Below are 22,976 nucleotides of genomic sequence, written 5' to 3' on the forward strand. Positions count from 1 at the left end.
TTCATTTCCCCTCCAGCTCCTTTCAGAGCTCCTGTCCCTTGCAGCTGTTCCTCCTGGAACTGTCCTGCAAGCCTCGCATTTCCCTCCTCATGGCTTTCACGCGCTTTCCCTCCACGCTACGAGGCATTTATTTACTCCACAGCAGCTTCCAGGTTGCTGATTCTCCTCACCCCAGCCATTCTCTTCCTGCACTTGCCTGCGACTTTAAACGTTTTTTAGTGCTGTGGCGTATGTAAAATGTTTCTATGCTCTGACTGGGGCTCTTTATGCAAGTCTCATACATTTTTAAAATATATTTTTATTATTGATTTCAGAGAGGAAGGGAGAAGGGGAGAGAGAGAGAAACTTCAATGATGAGAGAATCATTGATCAGCTGCCTCCTGAAAAACCCCTACTGGGGATTGAGCCCACAACCCGGGCATGTGCCCTGACTCAGAATTGAACCATGATCTCTTGGTTCAAAGGTCGACGCTCGACCACTGAGCTACACCGGCCGGACTTCTACACTTTTATTGACTCTCATTTTCTCTCTCCTTAGCCCGCTCCAGGAGGTTCAGTCTATTCTCTCCTCTCTGCTTACTGAGTCCACTCAAAGGTTTTGGGGCGTGTCTTGGCCTCTCTGGGATGTGTGTTCAGGCCCATAAGGACCACCTGAATGGCTCCTGGGCCAAGCCCTGCTGTGGAAGACCTCTCTGCTCCCAGCCTCGCAGGTGCAGGGGGGATGGCTGGCTCCCCCGGTGGGCTGCAGGGCCATTCAGGTAGGCTCTCGGTCCCCCGAGCTCAAGGTGAGGATGGGCGGTAAAGGGGGGCAGGTTGAAAATAAAACAAACTCATTTAGGTGATTTCTCTAAGAGCCTCTGAGTTCCCCATAAAGAAGAAATACTTACCTGGCAGGGGAGATACCATGATCACGAAGGTGGTTTTCCCAGGGCGAGGCTTATCCATTGCACTCCGGATGTGCTGACCCCTGCGATTTCCCCAAATGTGGGAAACTCGACTGCATAATTTGTGGTAAATAAAAAAATAAATAAATAAAAGAAAAAAAAAAAAGAAGAGAGGGGATGTTTCTCAGCGTTAACATGAACCGTGCAACCGCATTAGTGACAATAGAAATCAAATGACAATAGCAAAGAGACCACTTTTCAGTCACCATATTGGGAAGGAATTGGGAAAAACAACCCTACAGTGATTTCCCAAGCCCTCAGCGGTGGCCTGGAAACAGATCTGAGAAACCTGCTTTGGTAAATGTATCTTCAGATCTGAAGAGCGCCCAGGACCCAATGTTTCTGCCCCTCGGACTTCACATGAACACAAGTAGTGGGGTCAGGGTGTCGTTGCCCTGGTGAAACGGCCTCGCACGTGCACCTATGCATGCAGTGTTGGCAGCAAGTGCTGGAAACCCTTTCTTAAATATGCAGAGGCCCCAAAATGTGAGTCGTAATCGCCTCTGAGTCATTTTTAATTCTTTCTACTTTTTGTAATTATCCAACTTTCCTGTCATTCGTGTATTGTAAGGAGGGAAGGAGTTCTGTATCTGAGCCTCAATTTGCTCATCAATAAAAGTGAGCCGGTGCACCTGCCTCGTTGGGTCATTGGGGTAAAATGAAAACCTCCTGAACCTGGGGCGGGATGGGGTGCTGCCTGGTGCGATCTCCTTCCTTCCTGTGAGCCTCAGGGCATCAGAGGAGGACCCGGGAGGGGGCGGGCTGGAGCGGGCAGCTGGGGAATGAAGTGAGGTGAGGGACCTGAAGCGTGCAGCGTTGACAAAAGCCCCGGGGCAATGTTCAGTGGTTGGAGGTCATCTCCAAAAGCATCGGAATCTTTGCTCCCAACATGCTGGTAGCATACCGCTGGCAACCCCCCTGAGCTCAGATGGCCTTGAGGACCACACATGGAGCAGACACTGGCCACAGGCCCGGCCCAGGGCCTCACTGCCTCAGGGACAGACCTTTGCCCCCATTTCCAAACCACACCCCTCAGATCGGGTCAGGACCGCAGAAGAGGGTTCTCAAGCTGCCTGGCCTTGCCTCGCTCCCGGGGCTAATACACATTTTTAAACGCGCCCCCCAATTACCTTGTGAAAAGAGCGCTCCGTGCATTTGATTTTTTGCATGTAAAGCGACGCTTGGCCACATTTTTGTACCCCTGCTGCTGTAGCAGGGGAGCCTCCTCTTCCTAGCGGGCCTGGAATGAAGGCATCTGGCGCATAGTAGGCGCCCAACCTGTTAGTTACCATTGCAACAGCAAGTGTAATGAACCTGAAGAGTGGTGGGTGAAAGTGGCACGAGTTTTGTCCACGGGTCCAATCAACCACCTGTTATAGACAGAGAACAGAGGTCTCTCCCAGCCGGGGCGGGGCGGGGCGGGGCGGGGCGGGGCCGAGGCCCGAATCGGCTCGGAAACTTTCGCAGTTGGACCGGCCCCCGGCGCCCTCCAGCCTGGCCGTGCAGGGGAGGACGAGTCGCCCACAGCCCGGCGAGGCGCGCTGTGATTGGCGGAAGTGCGCAGTTATTGACAGGCGCGCCGGCCGCTCAGCGGGCTGAGCCAGCGCCGCGTCCTCCCAGCCGCGTCGGGAGTGGAGCGCGGCCCGTGGCCCCGCCCTCGGCCCCGCCCCTCTCCGCGCGGAGGGCCTCACTCGCCGGCCGTGGCTGCTGCTGGCGCCGCCCGCTCGTCCCGGCTGCTTCTCTCCGGCCGCGGCGAGTCCGGCTCCTCTCGACAACTTTGCTGCGACCCGGGAGGCCCGAGAGCCAGCGCGGCGCCGCGTGCGGCCCACTCGCGGGCCGGTGAGTACTTCGGCGCCGGGGACGGCCGCGCGGGGGGATGGAAAGAGATGCCGCCCGTCTCGGGCCTCAGTTTCCCCAAATGAGCAGATGGGCGGCCGGTCCCCATTTCTGCAAGTTTCCCCGAAAGGGAAGGGCGGGAGTCCCGCCCTCTCCGCCGCCGCACGGCGACCCCTGCCTGAGTGGGGTCTTCCGGGGGGGCGGGGCGGGTGAGCGCCCCAGCGCCCCGGGAATCGTGGGGCACAGCGCGCTCCGAGCACTTCACGCCCTTGGCCCTTCGGGCCTCGCCGCGGAACCCCCGTGGGGCGGCAAAGCCCGAAAGGCAGGCGGCCCGCGGCTGGGGGGGACCCGCCGACTGGCCCGGGCCGCCCGTCCCCACAGCACCGTCCCGAGCTGCCCCGTCATGGCCCTTCCCCCGCGGCCGCCGTCGGTGGGACCCAGGGCCGCCTCCAGTTCCCGCCGGGCCGCCGGAAGGGCCCGAGGGGCTTGGTGGGGTTCAGGCCCCGAGTGGGGGCCGGCCCCCTGAGCAGCAGCAGCCCCCGGGGACACTGTGACAGCTACGCCCACCCGCCTCGCCCCACCGCACCCCTCTCCTGGGAAAGGCAGGGGGGGGGGCGCGGGGGGGAGCGGGCCGGGCTCTGGGCTCTGTGAGCCCGGCCCTCCGAACCATAGTTTCTGTTTTGAAAGATGAGAATCTGGGGAATCTGACCCAGCCCTTTAAAGGAACGAGCGTTTGCGCACGGTTTGGCCCTCCTGGTCAGCTTCGGGGTAGGAGTCGCGCTTTCCCGCGAGGAAGCAGAGGCTGGCTGGGATTTGGTGACCTGCCCCGGAGCAGCCCCGCCTGTCCTCACCTTGGACACTGACCCCTGGAGTTCGGCCCGGCCCCGTGGGAAGGGCTTTCCCTCCTGCCCGGATCCATCACTCACAGAGTCCTAGTCCCTCTGTGCAGGCTGCCCACCGCACTGCCCCCCACTCCCTCCCCACCCCCAACCCGGTGCAGGGGCCGTGCTGGAGGCCACACTGGCTGGTGTCCCCGCCCGGGGTTCTCCTGGGAGCCCCGAGGTATCTGACCAGGGTTTTGGCAGAAGTTCCTTTGTCTTACCCCCTCCCCTCCCCCAGCAGGTGGACCCAGGAAAGGTTGCTAGGCGACCACCTCTCACCTTGCTTCCCAGGATGGAAGTCCCGCTCGGGCCTCCTCTGCCCTCCCAGGCCACGGTCACAGAGGGGAGCCTAGCCCAGTCCTGGCCCCCAAAGTGCCTGTGCTGCAGGACAGAGACCGAGCCCTGGTCCGATGCTGGTGACAAGAAGAATCCTAATACAGAGGGGGTTTTATGCTTTACACGGCTCCCCCGTCCCCGCCTCAGAAAGTAGCATTGCCGCCATGGTCCTTAGCCAGGCCCAGCCCCCCTCTGCGTCCCCGCCCTCACATTCAGTTAGTGGTGCCCCTGTCTCTCCCGGCTCCAGAGCTGTGCTCAGCGGGCTTCCCTGGGCCAGGCCTCTGCCCCCTTCCCTGGACAGCCACCTGCCCCCTTTCCTGGTGCCCCCATCCTGTCCCCACTCAGCCTCACTGGGTCTTTAGCTGCTCAGCTCCGCCCTCACTTCCTCCGGCCAGAAGCCTGGCACTCCTTCAGGCCCTCAGGACCTTCCCCTGCCACCCAGTCAGCCTCTTCTCTCATCCCCCTGTCCCCTTCCCCGGAGGCCACTCCTCCGCCACCTGCACCTTCCCGGCCACATTGCCGGCTCACTGTCCCTCGGTTGCCCTTTCTGCTGGGCAGTCCCTGCCGGAATGGCCGACATCGCCTTCCTCCATCCTCGCCTGGCTCGTGCCTGCCGGTCCTGAAGGCTTCGTCCCGGCCTCTCTTCCAGAATCCCCACCCTGGCTCTTTCCACCGCAGACAGGCCGGCGCCACCTCCGCGGTTGTGTCTTCAGGGTCCTCCTTCCTGTCCGGGCTGAGGAGCTCTCTCCAGGCAGGGGGGCCCGAGAAGTGCCAGGCGCAGGCCAGGTGCCCGGAGTGCAGTTGGGACTGAGGGTCGACGCCCGCTCAGGGCTGCACAGCTGGTGGGGCGGAGCCAAGGGCAGGGAGCTGTGGCAGGTCAGGGGGCCAGGTGCCCTCCCTGCCAGCCTCTGCCCGCTCCTTGCTCAGCGTCTCACCTCAGTGAGGAGGGCGGATGGGCCTGGAGTCTGGGAGGGGTCTTGCAGGATCCCCACCGCGCACACGGGGGTCAACCATGTCAGCGGGTTATGTCCCCGAAGCCCAGCCAGAGCCAGCGTCCAGCCCAGGGTCTGTGACTGTGGCTGTCCTCACTGTGCCAGATGCTGCGGCTGGATGTTCCCCGTGACCCGCCCTTTGTTCCTGTGAACTTGGCACTTGGGAATGTTCCTTGGTTTGGCCCTTAATACCCTGGGGCAAAAATAGGTACCAGGGAGCCTCCAAGGGCCTGGTGCCCTTGTCTTAAGGGGCCGCCCTGTGCCCGGGGGCTGGGCCGAGCAGACATCCAGGCTCTGGAACCCCTGGGCCCACACCCTTAAGGGCTCCCAGAGGTGCATTTAAAAACATTCTTGTAATCCCCAAAACCTTGCACATCCGTTACACAAAATTAGAGAAATACATTTAGAAAAAGAATTAAGTAAAAACACCCGTAATCCCTCCACCCAGAGATAGGCAGTATTTACCTTGTGGAGGCATTTTCTTCCACCTTTTTCTGTAGATAAGCTTTGTTTTCATCCTAAATAGACGTCATGCTGCTTGGAATCCCGCCTAACAGTGTCACACACACATTCTTCTGTTGTTTAAACGTGTGTACACAGCATGCAGCTTTAAGTGCTCCTGTACCGCTGTTAACAGCTGTATAGTGCGGCAGCATCTGGAGGGACGGTAGCACCCATAACCGCCCTCTGGACGGGGCCGGGCAGCCGAGACCGACAGCAGGAGGGGACTCTGCAGGGACTGTGGGCCTGGAGGAGCACCGCGTTTGGGGGGAGTGGACCAGGGAAGAGAAGTCCGTGGGGGTCGGGTTGCAGGGGCCCCTTGTTTTGCGGGTTGGAATTCCAGTGCCCACACTGAGCTGTGGCTGCTTTCCTGGCCCCACCCTTCCTCTTCTGTGAAACCGGCGGGGGGTGAAGCATAAGCCGTGTCTCCCCCTATAACACCCGGATATTACTGCCTACCCGACGGGCCGCGAGGACACGAGGACCCCCGAGAAGTCTGTGGGAAGTGCCGGAACAGAGCACCTTCCAGATACATGTTTGTTGTCATTAACGGCAGAAATGCCCGGCATAAATCAGCTCTCACTCAGGCGAGCTGCCCTCTGCCATTCCAAGAAGGTGGCACTTGATTCTGGGGCAGCAGGAGCCACGGAGGTGGCCAGTAGCCGTGGCCTCAGGGTTCAAGTCCTGCCGTGTTTGCCAGCTCAGGTCGGCCGTGGCCCGCAGTGCCTGGTTGTGTATGCCGCGTCACCACCAGTGTCCCGCCCACGGCCGGGGCACGCACTTGGGTCTGCATATGCCGCCGATGACGGGTTTTGCAGAAGTGGCCTCGTGGTCTGGCTCCCGGAGCCTGGGGTTTGGAAACAGGCCTGCACTGCTTTGATCTGTGGGCCGATTTGCGTGGCCTGACCGCGCTGCAGGTTTGCACCGTGGTGGGGGTGGGGGGTGTTTTACAACAAGGGCTGACTCCCTCTGAGGCAGGAGTGTCCACATCGGAATCGACAGGCTTCTTTGATGGACACAGATCAGATCTGTGGGACCATGTGTAGCTGGGGACGGGGCAGACTCGGCTGTGAGGCCCCACTAGAGACATGTCGGTCACCGACCCCATCAGCTCGATGCTCGGAGCTGGGTGTTGGGACATGTCCGGGATCCCCCCCCATGCACCTCGTGGTCTGGTCTCACTTGGTCCCCAGTGTCCCCAAGCATGGGTGGCAGCCCATTTACAGTGGAGACTGAGGTGCAGAGAGGGGCGAGGCCCGCTCAGGGCTGCACAGCTGGTGGGGCGGAGCCATGGGCAGGGAGCTGTGGCAGGTCAGGGGGCCAGGTGCCCTCCCTGCCAGCCTCTGCCCGCTCTGCCCTCAGCGTCCTCACCTCAGTGAGGAGGGCAGATGGGCCTGGAGTCTGGGAGGGGCCTCGCAGGATCCTCACTGCGCACACGGGGGCCAACCATGTCAGCGGGTTATGTCCCCGAAGCCCAGCCAGGGCCAGCATCCAGCCCAGGGTCTGTGACCGTGGCTTTCCTCACTGTGCCAGCGGTGTCTGTGTCCACACTGCCACCAGCCTGAGCAGCTGCTTTTGTGGACTGACTGAGCCTCCCCCTCCCCCCCATCAGGAGCCGGTCCCAGGATCCTCTCAGACACCACGCGGCTTACGTCACCTGCTTTTCTGTGTGTGTTCCTCTCTGGTGGCGTTGGCGCTCTGAGATCTGTCCTGCGGTTCTGGCCTGGAGTTGGGCCGGTCTGACTTCATCCCAGTCCCACCGACTGTGGTTCCTGCCCCCACTTCCCTCCCTGCCCCCCCTGCTCCTGGGGCCTCGGGGGCGAATCCTTCCTGGCCTCCAGCTGCTGTGACTCTGACGTCCTGGGTCGCAGCTGCACCGCTCCAGTCCTGCCTCTGCCTTCCGGTCCGTGGTCTCCTCTGTGTCTCTGTTCCCTCCTCTCCTGGCAGGGACACCCGTCGTGGATTAGGGCTCCGCCACACCCGATGCCCTCCTCCAAAGAGCTTTAGTTACCTCTGCGAGCCCCTCTCCCAAGTCAGGTCAGCGTCGCAGACTCGGGGTGGACGGTCATGGAGGCCAGGCTGCTTCAGGGCATCCCTCTCGCTGCTCAGATGGGGACACCAGGCCGTGTGGCTCGTGCCCCGTGAGGCGGGGACTCGAGGTCTCAGATGTTGGGGCCTGAGCTCCCGACTGCTGGGCCCCATGGAGCCGGACAGCACTGGCCTTGAGTGCGTTTGCTCCCTCGGTTTCCTCCTCTGTGAGTGGGGACGGTCCTACGAGGCTGTGGTGAGGCTGAGAGATCACGCAGAGATGTTGGGCAGCCCTCAGCCGTTCCCTCGCTGTCTCCTTTCCTTCCCTAAGAGGAGGCCCGAGCGGGCCCAGCTGGGCGTCCTGGTGTGTCTGACCCACAGCTTTTCTCCCGGCAGGATGGACGCCAGCGCCTCTCCTCCGAGTCCCTCACGCCCACAGCCGTCGCCACCGGCACCGGCACAGCCCCAGGCCCGCTCCCGGCTCAATGGCACTTCCTCGGTGAAACAGGAGAAGAGTGGAGCGCCCAGAGCTCCTGGACCCCAAGTTGGACCTGGACCAGATATGGGAGAAGCCGGGGCCCCAGCAGCACCCCAGGCCCCTCGTGCCAGGAGCCGAGAAGGAGTGGACAGAACGGGTAAGGGTTCGGGGCCTGGGAAGCTGGGTGGATCTCAGCCCAGGCCGGGGCTGCTCCCTGGGCACAGTGCAGGGTGAGCCCCGAGTCCCCGCGTGGTCCAGGCCCCCTCCAGCTTCCTCCTGTGGGGCTTGCCCTGCGGGTCAGGGCCCAGCCCTCCATCGCAGCCCTTAGGCCCTCACCTGCGCGGATGGGATGTCACGTGTCATTTTATTTATAATCAGTTTGAACCTGCTCACACTGGGCTGGTTCCGCACCAGGCACTGTGAGGGGGCGAGGAGAAAGGCACCCCCCCTCCGTCCCCTGGCCCCGTGCTGGGGAAGCTAGTGTCGCCCCCTCTCCATGTGGCCATTCCTTGGGCCATAGTGTCTGGGGCCCCATGTGGGTACTCCCCGTGCCGCGTGGGAGCCACGGCCCACAGTCCACTGGCACCACCTCCACCGGTACCACCTCCACCGGTGGCAGCCCAGCCTGACTCAAGGCTCTGCCGCCTCTTACGCTTCTGACCTCATCCCACAGCAAGACACGCACACACTGCTGTCACCTGGCATGCCCACCCACGGGCACACTCGCACGCTCAGTCAATGGGGACAGTTTCCCACAGCTATGCTCAGCCGTGTGTGCTGCTGGCTGCTAGTCTCCTTTCTCCTTTTATTTAAAAACTAGGGGCCCAGTGCATGAATTCGTGCCACTTGAACTGTGGGCCACAAGGCTGCGGTGGGCATAGGGGCGGGTCTCGGCCCATCATCTGCGCCCCCGCCCGGCCCCTCCAACAGGTGCAAGTGGGGCCGGTGCTGTCAGCGGGTGCAAGCGGCGGCTACTGCCCCAATTGCCCCTCAGGAGCAGAGGGAGGTGGAGAAGCCCTGAGGGGCGATCGGGGATGGCAGCCACCGCTCACACCCACTAATGGCGCTGACCGATGGGCTGGTGCTGGGTGCCGGCAGCAGGTGCATGGGTGCGGGAGCAAAGAATTTTCAGTAACCAGCAGAGGCTCACCCTGATGACAGCAACCAGCACCCCGCCTTGGTCTGGTGCCCCTGCTCACCTGCTTCACCATCCCGCCGTGGCCAATGCCTACCATGTTCCACGCTCTGCTGCCTGCTGCCTATGCCCGCCATGTTCTGCGTGTACCCTCTGGTGGTCAGCTCACATCATAGAGACCGATTGGTTGTTCGGTTGTCCACCATTCGGTTTATTTGCATATTAGGGTTTTATATATAGACTAGTGGCCTGGTGCACAAAATTCGTGCGGGGCGGGGGGTGTCCCTCAGCCCAGCCTGCACCCTCTCCAATCTGGGACCCCTTGGGGGATGTCTGAGTGTCGGTTTAGGCCCGCTGGCTCCTAACTGCTCACCTACCTGCCTGATCGCCCCCAACTGCCCCCCTTTCCAGCCTGATCACCACCAATAGCCTGCCTCTCTGCCAGCCTGCTCATCCCCAGCTGCCGGCCTGCTCACCCCCAACTTCCCTTCCCCCACCCTCCCCCGCTGGCCTGATCACTCCCAATTGCTGCCCCCTGCCAGCCTGATCGCCCCTAACCACCTCTGCCTCGGCCCTGCCACCATGGCTTTGTCCGAAAGGAAGTCCAGAAGGTCTCCCGGTCTAGTTAGCATATTACCCTTTTATTAGTATACTAGAGGCCGGATGCATGAAATTCGTGCAAAAGTAGGCCTTCACGGCCCCTGCTGCCTCGGCCCTGGCTGCCTCATGGCCCTGTAGCCCCAGCCCCTGACCACTGGTTATTCTGGAAGGTCGTTCGGGAAGGCTGTTCTGCCATCCAGTCTAATTAGCATATTAGCTCTTTATTATATAGGATATAAGCACTGCTTGCCGGCAGTTTAATTGGATCCTGGTGGGCAGAAACCTGTGCCACAAAACTCTGTGGTTGGCTGCCCGTTTAGTTCTCCCGAGCTTTTCCCAACCAGACTCCAGAGCAAATGTCTGGGCACCTGGACTGTGTGTCTGTTGTGTGCCGTGGCCCGGAGGGACCTTGAAGATGGGCTACATTTCCCCCAGAGGGGCTGTGAGTTACCGAAGCCCAGCCCCCCCGATCACACTCTCCTCACCTCTCCAGAGACTAGCGGTGGAGTGACTGGGCTGGGCTGGCAGCCTTGTGCTGGGTGCCTTTGAGGGTCACCCAGCCATTTCTGCATCTGTGAAGTGGGAGGGTGGTACTGAGCCTGAGGCATCCGCGAGGGCTGTGCGGGCTCTGGGACCTTGTGCATTGGAGGGACATTCCTCAGGCCCGTGCCTGCAGAATCCCGCTGAGTCCCCGCCCCTCGCCCTGCAGGGACCTGCCTGGTGGCCCACAGAGACAGGCTGTATCTTGAGCTGTGGTACTTGATAGGCTTCATGAATGTCACCACGTGTCTCCTGGCCCCTGGCTCCTTCACTGAGGTCCCTTTCGGGCCTCCTGTTGGGGTGTCCCTTGCACATGAGTGCGTCCATCGAGTTTTATGACCCCCACTAAACACCTCTTTGGTGACTGACCATAAGGTCAGCTCAGGACTGTGTGTCTGTGTTTGAGGGCTTGTGTGTGTATCAGATTATGTGTGTGTGTGCGCTTGTGTGTGTGCGTGCGTGTTGGGGGATGCTTGCCTTTTCTCCCCCACCACCATAGGGCGGGACCTGTGCCGGCTCTCCTGTTCCTGCTGCGTCTCCCCCAGGGGGTCTGTGAGTTGCGGCTGCCCAGCCCCCAGTCCGCCTGGTCACGCTCTCCCCCCCTCTCCAGCGCACCCAGCCCGTCAGGATGTTTTCCCAGGAGAGGCCGCTGCCAAGGTGGCTCCCCAGCTCACAGGACCCCACGCAGCGCCCCACTGTGATGAGCACCGCCGTGGGGTCGCTGTCCCCGGGCGTTGTGTGACCCCTCCCCGCAGGGGGGTGCTGCTGGTATCCCACTTGGAGATGAGGAAACCGCAGCGAGTGAAGGGCCACCTGAGTCTCTGTCCTCCCGGCCCCGCCCCCCAAGCCTGGGCCCCGGGGCTCTGTGCCGCAGACCAGGCTCCCGTCCAGTCCTGCTGGGCCAGCCCCGACGGGCACTCTGATCTCCGTCTCCTCGGGGAGCCCCGAGTGTCTGCTTTTACCGCCAAGCGCTGGGCAGGCCAGGACCAGGCGGAATCTCAGCCTAGCCACACGCCTTCCTCCTCGGGCTGCAGAGGCCTGGCCCTGGGGGGAGGAGTCAGGCCTGGGAGTTTCAGATAAGAAGTCAGGCAGCATGTGGTTTCTGTGTGGTCCTGCCCCTGGAGGGGGGGAGGGGGGAGAGGAGGGGAAGGGAGGACAGGGAAGGACAAGTCCTGGGCAGGTTGGCCGCCTCGGGGTCCCCGCCCCCCACATCTGGGCTGTGCAGTCACAGCAGCTGACCGCAGCCACAGGACCGCCGAGTCCCCGAGGCTCCCGCTGCTCGCACCAGGCCAAGTGCTCGCTTGGGGAGCTGCGGGGCCACAGGCAGGGATGGGGGCCGGCACCGTTGGGTGAGGGTGCAGTCTGCCAGGAAGTGTTCCCCCAGCGCTGTCCGAGGGTCTGTCCCGCCGGGTGCGGAGACAGCGGGCGGGAGGGGAGATGCTGGGTGTGCGAGGAAGGACCGGACCATGCAGGCGTCCTGGGCACAGGCTGCGAGGCTGCTGGCACCCTGGGCAGGTGAGGGGTCAAGGAGTGGGGTCCAGTGTCAGCCAGGCCAAGCGGGGCTTGAGGCTCAGCTTTTGTGGACACTGGCTCTGGACCGAAGACAGCACCCCCTTCCTCATACACCTGTTGGAGGGCCAGTGACCGCGGAGGCGGCTCTCGCCGGGCCTCGGCACTTTGATTCTGAAGGCGCTTCACCCCGTCAGGCTTCCCTCCACACCCGCCCCTCCGAGGGCCCACACCGCAGGAGGCCCCGCCCCTCCCTGTGCCCGCACCGCAGGAGGCCCCACCCCTCCCTGTGCCCGCACCCAGGAGGCCCCACCCCTCCCTGTGCCCCGCACCGCAGGAGGCCCCACCCCTCCCTGTGCCCGCACCCAGGAGGCCCCGCCCCTCCCTGTGCCTGCACCCAGGAGGCCCCACCCCTCCCTGTGCCCCGCACCGCAGGAGGCCCCACCCCTCCCTGTGCCCCCGCACCGCAGGAGGCCCCACCCCTCCCTGTGCCCGCACCCAGGAGGCCCCGCCCCTCCCTGTGCCCGCACCCAGGAGGCCCCGCCCCTCCCTGTGCCCGCACCCAGGAGGCCCCACCCCTCCCTGTGCCCCGCACCGCAGGAGGCCCCGCCCCTCCCTGTGCCCGCACCCAGGAGGCCCCGCCCCTCCCTGTGCCCGCACCCAGGAGGCCCCGCCCCTCCCTGTGCCCGCACCCAGGAGGCCCCACCCCTCCCTGTGCCCGCACCCAGGAGGCCCCACCCCTCCCTGTGCCCCGCACCGCAGGAGGCCCCGCCCCTCCCTGTGCCCGCACAGCAGGAGGCCCGGAGCACTGGTTGTCAATCACCGACAGGGGCTGGTAAAGGGGATCTTTTTCAGAAACTGGTTCCGAGCACCGAGCGCCACGGGGAGGGGACAGTGAGGTTGGTGAGGGACATGGTGCTGCTGGCACGGGCTCGGTGTTAGAAAGTGGCCTTCAGCACGAGCATGAGGGGTTTGGGCGGGCGCCTGGGCCTGGTCGTCAGCTCAGAGAACAGCCCCACAATGCCACGCAGGATGGCGTGCGGCCCCTCATAAAGCGAGGGGACCGGGATCCCCTCGAGGCCTGGCGCTCTGGGGGCGTCCTGCTGTGCGAGCGCACTGGCTGTCCCCTCAGCGGGATTTCCGAGCCATGGGAATGGTAAGTCCCACCGCAGGTCGACGTGGGAATTGGTTATAACTCTCTATTATAAAAATTTATCTCAAAATGCATGCGCACTGATGCGGCTTCCAAAAACCATGTGTGTATAGACTGCAATCTCAGAAAACGTGCCTTTGGTCTGGGGGGGGGAGGGCATCGGGGTGCAGGTTCGGTGTTGAGGTGGGGCCTCCTAGTGCTGCAGTCAGGCAGTGAGCCGAGGGAGGCGGGGGACTCGGGTCTGTGGCCCCGTCCTCTCCAGGCGCCCAGAGACGGAGCAGGGGCTGAGCTGACTGCCCAGCTGCTGTCCTTCCTCCGTGTGGGGCATCATGGGGCGTCTTCTCCCCTCCCGATGCGGGTTTTCACGGAGAAGTGCTCCAGGTCTGGCCGTCCTTGCTGTCCTCCGGCCCCTGCCCAGCGACAGGCCGGCTCCGTGACATTGTTTTCCTGTTAAAGGGCCCGTGAAGGGAGACGTGGAAACCCCCTTTGAAGAAGTCCTGGAGAGGGCCAAGGCTGGGGACCCCAAGGCACAGACGGAGGTGAGGACGGCGGTGTCTGGTGGGAGGCTCAGGCCGTGGCCCCCAAAACAGCGGGCCTGGACGAGAGCTCTGTGGCCATGGAGGTCGGTGCCGGGGGTCGGTGCCGTGTGGACGGGCTTGGGTGCAGCGTGGTGATGCCGCCATGTGCCTGGCCCCCGTTGTTGTGTGTCTCTGTGTGCCCGGTCGCTCCTGCCGCCTCTCTGGGGAGCTCACATGACTCTCCTGTGTCCTGCCCACACCTGTCCTTGCCCCACCCCACTCTCCTTGCATCTGGGGAGGGGGTGCCACGCCCTCCTTTGTCTGTGAGGAGTGGGTGCCCTGAGGGTCCCACAGGCCCAGCGTAGTGCAGATGCCAGTGGGACCCTGTTCCTGCAACCTTGTTTCTTGGCCTGAGTGACAGGGGAGGCTGGTCCGGCACTAGGGAAGGGAGGAGGTCCAGGAAGCCTGAGGTTTCCCGGCTGTGGGGGTCAGGTCAGGGGTGGGCCGGCTGTGGGGGTCAGGTCAGGGGTGGGCCGGCTGGGGGCGTCAGGTCAGGGGTGGGCCGGCTGGGGGCGTCAGGTCAGGGGCGGGGCCGGCTGGGGGGGTCAGGTCAGGGGTGGGCCGGCTGGGGGTGTCAGGTCAGGGGCGGGGCCGGCTGTGGGGGTCAGGTCAGGGGTGGGCCGGCTGGGGGGGGTCAGGTCAGGGGCGGGACCGGCTGGGGGCGTCAGGTCAGGGGCGGGGCCGGCTGGGGGGGTCAGGTCAGGGGTGGGCCGGCTGGGGGCGTCAGGTCAGGGGCGGGGCCGGCTGGGGGGGGTCAGGTCAGGGGCGGGGCCGGCTGGGGGGGTCAGGTCAGGGGTGGGCCGGCTGGGAGGGTCAGGTCAGGGGCGGGTCCGGCTGGGGGGGTCAGGTCAGGGGTGGGCCGGCTGGGGGCGTCAGGTCAGGGGCGAGGAGGAGGTGGAGGAGCCCCTGCTGAGCACGGCTTACGCGGTGTCTCCCTGGCAGGTGGGGAAGCACTACCTGCAGCTGGCGGGCGACGCGGACGAGGAGCTCAACAACTGCACGGCCGTGGACTGGCTGACCCTGGCCGCCAAGCAGGGCCGGCGCGAGGCCGTCAAGCTGCTCCGCCGCTGCCTGGCAGACAGAAAAGGTGGGTGCGGCGGGGCTCGGAGCAGCTGCCCAGGGGATGCGTGCCGCCTGCCAAACCACAGCTCAGATGTGGGCTGATGCCTTGAAACCCGAATGGGCGGTGGTGGTGGCCAGAGTCCCTCCCCACCGGCCTCCTTCCTGAGCAGGCCGTCCGTGCGCCATCCAAGCAGGTCAGTGCGTCCCCCATGGCGGAGTCAGAGCCAGTAGTTCCCAGAGGCCGTGAGGGAGCCGGTCAGGATGAGGACCAGGGTCTGAGGAGCGAGCGGAGGGACAGGTGGCCCCCGCCCACCCACAGTGGCTGCTGGGTGTGGTGGGCGCCCGCAGGGACTGGGCCTAGTGTCCTTTGTGGACAGATGTCCTTTTCTGCCTGGTGACCAAAGGGGCTGGGACGCCCCTCGCATGAGTCCCGCCCGGGCCCCGTGGGCAGAGCCTGACTTGGGGGCAGGACGGGGCCCTGATGCGCCCGCTGTTCCCTCAGGCATCACCTCTGAGAACGAGCAGGAGGTGAAGCAACTGTCCTCCGAGACCGACCTGGAGCGGGCCGTGCGCAAGGCGGCGCTGGTCATGTACTGGAAGCTCAACCCCAAGAGGAAGAAGCAGGTGGCTGTGTCCGAGCTGCTGGAGAACGTGGGTCAGGTCAACGAGCACGGTACGCGGCCTTCCCCGGGGTCTCCCGTGGCCTAGGGAGGGCCTTCTGGGGACACCCCGTGCCTGGGGCTCCGTCCTGGGGCTCCGGGTGGCCATGCTTGGTGTGGCAGTTGGGGCCACCCGGAGCCCAGTGACCAGCTCTACCCGCTGCCCCTCTGCTGGGTGACGGAGCCACTCCCTGCTGTCACGCTCTGCCCTCCTGAGGGTCCTCCCTCAGCAGGTGGCACGCGGGAAGAGCCCAGGTGGGTGTGGTCGGTGGATGGGCGTTGACAAAAGGGCAGAACATTCCGGTGCCGGCTGTGTTCACTCCTGGAGCAGACCCGGACGGAGCCCCAGCAGTAGGGCTGGGACACAGGACGCAGAGTCTAGGCCAGGGAGGACTCTGGCAAGGACTACGCCAGTGAAGTGTTTGGGGCCGGTTATGCCGACCAGAGGTCTCAGTGTGTCCATAAAGGGGACGCACTATGCCCAGAGGGGCACTGAATCACCCTAGTGGGTGGAAGCCGAGAGGTGGCTGCCAGAGACGTGGCGTACAGTGGAGGCTGCAGGCCCTGTGGTCCCAGAGCTGGGGACCCCCAGGAGTGCACCGCTGGTTTGCGGAGGGCTGCCCGCCTTCATCCTCGCTCCACTCTCTCCCTGCAGATGGAGGGGCACAGCCAGGCCCCGTCCCCAAGTCCCTGCAGAAGCAGCGGCGGGTGCTGGAGCGCCTGGTCAGCAGCGAGTGTGAGTACGGCTGCACTTCCTCTGCCCGTGGCAGCTCCCACACAGCCGTGCCCGCCACCCCGTGCCCGCGTCCACCGCGTCCCCAGTCTTGGGGCGTGATGGGTGTCAGTTCTGGGCGCGGGACCTGGACCCCTACCCACTGGGAGCAAGCGTCTGAGCGGGAAGGCAGACACGATGGTCCCTGCGGGTCCTGGGCACATCGGGTCCTGGGCAGGCAGCAAGGGTGGGCGGCAGCTCACAGTGAAGGGTAAGGGGGGCACCCAGCAGGGAGAGTGGGGTCTCCCCGCCCAGCATGGGCTGTGGGGTAGAGGGCAGAGTGTGATGGGGGAAGGGATGGAGGATCGGGGGCTCCGGGAGCTGGGGTGCCTTCGGGACGTCCAATTAGAGGACACCTTCAGGTCCCCCGTGTGCAGCAGCAGCGTGTGAGTGCACTCCTGGTCACAGAGCCCCGGGCGCCCACTCGGAGGAGACAGTGGTGGGGGGACCAGGGCTGCTCAGCACTAATGGGAGCTCCCGGGTCGGCACCAGTCCTCACAGGACATTAGAGGCCCTAAGGGTCTCAGTTGCATGGGGGGCGGAGGAGGGCACGTCCACTTTCCCGCCGTGCAGGTGGAAAATGTGTCTGGAAGGGGCCGGAGCTCTGGGCAGATCCAGCACTGAGGGTGGGGCCTCGGCTCCTGCTCTGTTCCGGGGGCAGCCGGCTGCCTCTCTCTCTCTCCTCCTGGTTGGCCGGGTCCTCACCCACCGCCCAGGTCAGAGATGGGTGTCTGAGCCCCTGCCTCAGCTGGCCCAGCCGCTGCCCGCCTTGCCGCCCAGGCGTGATGGCCTTCCAGGCGGTGACGGCCTTGCCTGTGCCGTTCTCTCCGCTTTAGCCAAGAACTACATCGCGCTGGACGACTTCGTAGAGATCACCAAGAAGTACGCCCAGGGCATCCTCCCCACCGACCTGTTCCTGCAGGACGACGAGGACGACGAGCTGGCGGGCAAGAGCCCCGACGACCTGCCCCTGCGCCTGAAGGTGAGCGCGGCGACCCCCAGGCGCCTCCGCGTCTGAGAAACGCTGAGCAGGAGCAGGTGCCACGCGGCCGCCCAGTGTGATTTAGATGATGTCACTCTGAGAAATTGTTTGTTTATGGGAGAGAATGGAGGTTAGTTCCTCAACGATGCCTCCTGCAGAACAAGAGCGGGTGCTCAGGAGAGCAGGGGGACCTGGGAGCAGGGACGCCGGGTTACCAGGTCTGCGGGGGCTCAGGGAGAGACGGGCGGAGTACAGAGTGGCGAGGAGGTGACCGGGGCCAGCCTGAGGCAGAAGGCACCCCTTCCCCGCCGTCGGCCGGGAGCAGCCCCACAGCCTGACCGAGCGAGGAGCGCACGTGTGGAGAGCGAGGCGTGGCGGGCGCCGTGTGTCCTTGCGGAGACCTCGGTGCAGACACCAGGTGGCCACCTGCCCTCCACGCACTTCCCTGCTCACTGGCCTGAGCCACGGGCGCCCGTCTCACCTGCAGAGAGCGCCAGGTTTGCAGACGTCGGCCAGCCCAGGGCCTGGCAGACAGGCCTCACAAAGCCCATTAGTCACCCAAGAGCCCTCGGGGTCTGTGCATGACGGATGTGTGTGACCACCCTCAGTGGTGGGGGGCTCAGTCTAGGGGTGGCACTGGGGACACAGCTCAGCAAGCCCTGTGGGAGCCAGACAGTGCTCAGCCCGGCACCCAGGGGGAGGCAGACGTGCGCAGCCCAGGGCAGCAGGCATGGCCGCCACCTCACGCTGACGGCTGAGTGAGCACCCCAAGGACAGGGCACATTCAAGAGCACGGTGCTGGATAGAGGGCAGGACGGTGTGTATGGGGGTGGGCGGGTGTGTGTGGGGTGGGGGGTGTATGAGGGGTGGGTGTGTATGGGGGTGGGGGTGTGTATGGGGGGAGGTGTGTGTATGGGGGTGGAGGTGTGTGTATGGGGGTGTGTGTGGGGGGTTGCGCGGGTGTGTGTGGGGGTGGGGGTGTATGAGGGTGGGGGTGTATGGGGGTGGGGGTGTGTATGGGGGGAGGTGTGTGTATGGGGGGGAGGTGTGTGTATGGGGGTGTGTGGGGGGTGGGCGGGTGTGTGTGGGGGTGGGGGGTGTATGAGGGTGGGTGGGTGTGTATGGGGGTGGGGGTGTGTATGGGGGTGGAGGTGTATGGGGGGGTGGGTGGGTGTGGGGGTGGGCGGGTGTGTTTAGGGGGAGTGGCTGGTTCCTTGGGTCTCCTGACACCAGCGAACATGGCCCGCCTGCCCAGCCCTGTTGCAGTTGACTCCCCTCCCGTCAGTGGGCGGCCACACCGCTCTCCACCTTCACACATGGCTCTTCTGGAGCCCCTGCCCCCACTGCCACCTGGGACTGTTTAGAGCCCAGCGTGGGCTTGTGATGTGCAGTTCCTGTCCCCCTGGGCAGGTGGGGCGCCCCGAGGCACAGGGGGAGATGAGCCATGCCCGGCAGCCCAGGGTGCTGTTGTGTGGACAGGGTGAGGCCCGTGGGGAGGGGAGGGCCCCAGGATGGGTGGAAGTGGCCCACCGAGAGTGCGTTGCGGTGGAAAGACCCGCACAGACGGGGGCCAGTGGTGGGAGAGCAGGGTGATCGCCCAGAGCTGGGTGGCTGCCTCCCGGGGGGTGTGAGGGGCAGCGAGCAGGCCTCCGGTCCTGGCTGCATCCTCCTCTCGCCCCCTCTCCACAGGTGGTCAAGTACCCGCTGCACGCCATCATGGAGATCAAAGAGTACCTGATCGAGATGGCCTCCCGCGCGGGCATGCACTGGCTGTCCACCATCGTCCCCACCCACCACATCAACGCCCTCATCTTCTTCTTCATCATCAGCAACCTGACCATCGACTTCTTCGCCTTCTTCGTGCCCCTGGTGGTCTTCTACCTGTCCTTCGTCTCCATGGTGATCTGCACCCTCAAGGTCTTCCAGGACAGCAAGGCCTGGGAGAGCTTCCGCACGCTCACCAGCCTGCTGCTGCGCTTCGAGCCCAACCTGGACGTGGAGCAGGCCGAGGGCAACTTCGGCTGGAACCACCTGGAGCCCTACGTCCACTTCCTGCTGTCCGTCGCCTTCGTCATCTTCTCCTTCCCCATCGCCAGCAAGGACTGCATCCCCTGCTCGGAGCTGGCCGTGGTGGCCGTCTTCTTCACCGCCACCAGCTACATGAGCCTGAGCAGCTCCGCCGAGCCCTACACCCGCCGGGCCCTGCTGACCGAGGTGGCCGCCGGCCTGCTCTCCCTCCTGCCCAGCCTGCCCTTGGACTGGGGCGGCCTGAAGCTCCTGGGCCAGACCTTCTTCACCGTGCCCGTGGGCCACCTGGTCGTCCTGAACGTCAGCCTGCCCTGCCTGCTCTACGTCTACCTGCTCTTCCTCTTCTTCCGCATGGCGCAGCTGCGGCGCTTCCAGGGCACCTACTGCTACCTGGTGCCCTACCTGGTCTGCTTCATGTGGTGCGAGCTCTCCACGGTCATCCTGCTCCACTCCACCGGCCTGGGGCTGGTGCGCGCCTCCATCGGCTACTTCCTCTTCCTCTTCGCGCTCCCGGTGCTGGCGGCCGGCCTGGCGCTCATGGGCCTGGTGCAGTTTGCCCTCTGGTTCGTGTCGCTGGAGCTCACCAAGATCACGGTCACCCTGGCGCTCTGCAGCGTGCCCCTGCTGCTGCGCTGGTGGAGCCGGGCCAACCTGTCGGTGCTGGAGATGGTCCAGTCGCTGACGCGGAGCTCCATGGTCAAGCTCATCCTGGTGTGGGTCTCGGCCATCGTGCTGTTCTGCTGGTTCTACGTGTACCGCTCGGAGGGCATGAAGGTGTACAACTCCACGCTGACCTGGCCGCAGTACGGCGCCCTGTGCGGGCCGCGGGCCTGGAAGGAGACCAACATGGCGCGCACCCAGATCCTGTGCAGCCACCTGGAGGGCCACCGGGTCACGTGGACGGGCCGCTTCAAGTACGTGCGGGTGACGGACATCGACAACAGCGCCGAGTCGGCCATCAACATGCTGCCGTTCGTCATCGGCGACTGGATGCGCTGCCTGTACGGCGAGGCCTACCCCGCCTGCAGCCCTGGCAACGCCTCCACGGCCGAGGAGGAGCTGTGCCGCCTCAAGCGGCTGGCCAAGCACCCCTGCCACATCAAGCGCTTCGACCGCTACAAGTTCGAGATCACCGTGGGCATGCCCTTCAGCGCCAACGGCAGCCGCGGCCCCGAGGACGACGACGTGACCAAGGACATCGTGCTGCGGGCCAGCAGCGAGTTCAAGGAGGTGCTGCTGGGCCTGCGCCAGGGCAGCCTCATCGAGTTCAGCACCGTCCTGGAGGGCCGCCTGGGCAGCAAGTGGCCCGTCTTCGAGCTCAAGGCCATCAGCTGCCTCAACTGCATGGCCCAGCTGGCGCCCGCCCGGCGCCACGTGAAGATCGAGCAGGACTGGCGCAGCACCGTGCACGGCGCCGTGAAGTTCGCCTTCGACTTCTTCTTCTTCCCCTTCCTGTCGGCCGTGTGAGGGCGCGTCCCTGCGGGTTGGGGGTGCAGGACGGGCGCGGCCGTCCAGCCAGCCGGCGCAACACTAATGCTGAGTGTGCGTGTGTGTGTGTGTGTGTGCTCGCGTGTGCACGTGCAGGGGCCTTTGTCATGTACAGCTGGCCTCCTCCGCCAGCTGCCTGCTTCAGCTCTGCCACTTGGAATGCCCAGCGGCGTGGAAATTGCATGCACGGCCTGACCCCGACCTGCCCTCCCCGAGTGAGGCTGGGTGCCGGGCGGACCGGACGCCCGTCCCGACCTCCCTGAGTGAGGCTGGGTCCTGGGCGGACCGGACGCCCGTCCCGACCTCCCCGAGAGCCTGGGTGCCGGGCGGACCGGACGCCCGTCCCGAGAGGCACTTTGCAGTGATGTTCCCTCCCCCCAGCACCCGGCCCTGCTTACTTCTGTGTGGATTTGTTCTTGAATGTGCTGCTGTGTAAACTCAACATGACACTTCTTATTTATTTGGTGGCTGCTAAGCCTCGACAGCTGTCTGCCAGCCCTGCGGGCTCTCTGAGCCGTCACATGGCCCAGGCCCCCCGTTCCCTCCAGGTCGGAGCCAGGCGAGGGGCAGCGAGGGGCACAGCATGTCCATGCTGCGCTCTGCTCCACTGCTTGCCTTCCGTTTCTGGGGAGTGGGTGAGAGTCTCGCCTGGTTCCATCAGGCCTAGGAAAGAGAAACTGGGGTGTCCCTTCCAGCCCCGAGGAAAGCCTGGCCATGTCTCTACGGGGAGCAGAACAGCGGGGCCCCGAACAGCAGAATAAAGCCTGTGTTGGAACCACTGTCCGTTCCTCCCGCCTCTGTTTAAAGGAAGGCCTTGCTCGCGGCCCCGAGGATAGGTCTGCCCTGCGCCGAGTTCCACGCCGGTGCAGTTTGCGTTGCAACGAGCCTGCCCGTGAGCTGGCCTGGCACCGCCTCCAGGCCGGGCCCTGCCTCGTGGCTGACCGCCCGGCTGGCCCACAGTCTGCCACGTCTGAAACGCACGTGGTCGCAGTTATCTGTGAAACCAGCCGCTGGTGAAATAGCGCGTGCGTGTTCCTGCGGCTTGAGAAACCATGGCCTGTGGTCAGTGCCGGACAGTGTCACGTCGTCCTGTTTATCCTGCAGCCCCACATCCCGGGGCGGTGTGGGGGTGAGGTTAAAGGTCAGCCCCACCTCCTCTCTGATCCTAAAGATTTGAGGCCACTAAATGCTTCACAGGTCAGCTTCACCTCCCCCCAGACTCACCACTAACTGTGGGGGGCGGGGGGCTGGCACTTCCTGAGCAAACAGGTGACCTCTGTCCTAACCCCGTGTGAGGGAGGTGCACTGACAGCCCCGAGCCAGCCACAGGAGAGAAACAGGCTCGGGGAGGAGGCCACGCCGGCCACACGTTAGCAGCAGAGCCACGTGGCCGAGGAGGCCTGTCCCCTTCCCGGGGCCCCGCTCCGTGCTGGGCAGAGCCGCCTGCGCTTGGACGGCGGCTGGGCCCCTGAGGATTGCCGGGGTTGGGCTTAGGACCCCGGATTACACTTCTGCCTCCTTCACAAACCCCGGCGTGACCAGCAGCCACTCAGGCCATCCCTGGGCCCCTGTCCAACCTGGGAAACAGGACGTCGGAGCTTAGTCAGTGGTTTTCAAAACTTCATAGCAATGCAACCTCCTTAAGCACTCAACACCCAGGACTGCAGTCCGAAGGGGGAAGGTGCTCTGTAAGTTCAGGTGCAGCAGGCACAGCGGATGAGCCGGCCGCTCCACGGGAATCCCGCTCGGACTCAGCCCTGCGACCTGGGCGAGAGGCCGTGCTCCCAGGCCTCCGCTTCCGCCGCTGTGAATTAGGGACATAGCAGCCCCTGCCGCGGGTGTTTAGGCTCCGATGAGTTCCTTTCCTTGCAGGCTGGTTAGAATGGGGCCAGGCCCTAGTAAATGCTCACCAAACATGGGATTTTTAAAAGGCGTTAACTACTCATGGAACTTCAGAACCTTCTAGCTTCTTAGAAACTTAAACTTTGTGAAAATAACCCTGTTTAGAGTGGAGCTGATCAGAGTGGCCTAATCCAGGCAGAGGGCAGGGTGCCTGATGGCGCTGTCTGCACCCGCCCCCATGCACCCCGGGAGGCACTGTCCGCCCTCGTCCCTGACATGCAGGAAAGCGTGTCCAGTACCCGTGACTGACCAGCTAAAACGTTCTTTATTTAACTTAACTAATGAGCCTCGAAGGCGTTGGCCGCCCTGGAACAAATATTTACTGCGCTGCGATCCTGAGCAGATGCCGCCCTCAGGAAAGCCACCCGAGTCAGACCTGAGGCCCCAGTTCGGAGCAGGAAGTGCCACGGGAGCTGAAGGGAGGCACCCCAGCCCGGGTGGGAGACGGGCAGGTGGCTTCTGGGAGCATGTGGGTTCGCCCACCGTGAGAGCAAGGGGAGGAGCTGGACTTGGCAAGGGCAGAGGAAGACTAACCAACAGCAGGGCACCCCGGGAGGCCTCGGGCATGGCCC

General features: G+C 64.2%; 1 protein-coding gene across 1 annotated transcript; it reads left to right on the top strand.

Annotated features, from left to right (window-relative positions):
- Positions 1-2,646: 2,646 nt before the first annotated feature.
- WFS1 (wolframin ER transmembrane glycoprotein) lies at positions 2,647-21,281 on the top strand. Its single transcript, XM_081112003.1, has 8 exons — positions 2,647-2,783; positions 7,915-8,153; positions 13,390-13,472; positions 14,454-14,598; positions 15,076-15,246; positions 15,888-15,968; positions 16,841-16,986; positions 18,676-21,281. Exons 2-8 carry the CDS (start codon positions 7,916-7,918, stop codon positions 20,479-20,481), a joined length of 2,670 nt encoding a protein of 889 aa, XP_080968129.1. The 5' UTR covers positions 2,647-2,783; position 7,915; the 3' UTR covers positions 20,482-21,281.
- Positions 21,282-22,976: the final 1,695 nt, after the last annotated feature.

Source organism: Myotis nattereri (assembly GCF_964212035.1).
Source record: "Myotis nattereri genome assembly, chromosome: 1".
Lineage (NCBI taxonomy): Eukaryota > Metazoa > Chordata > Mammalia > Chiroptera > Vespertilionidae > Myotis > Myotis nattereri.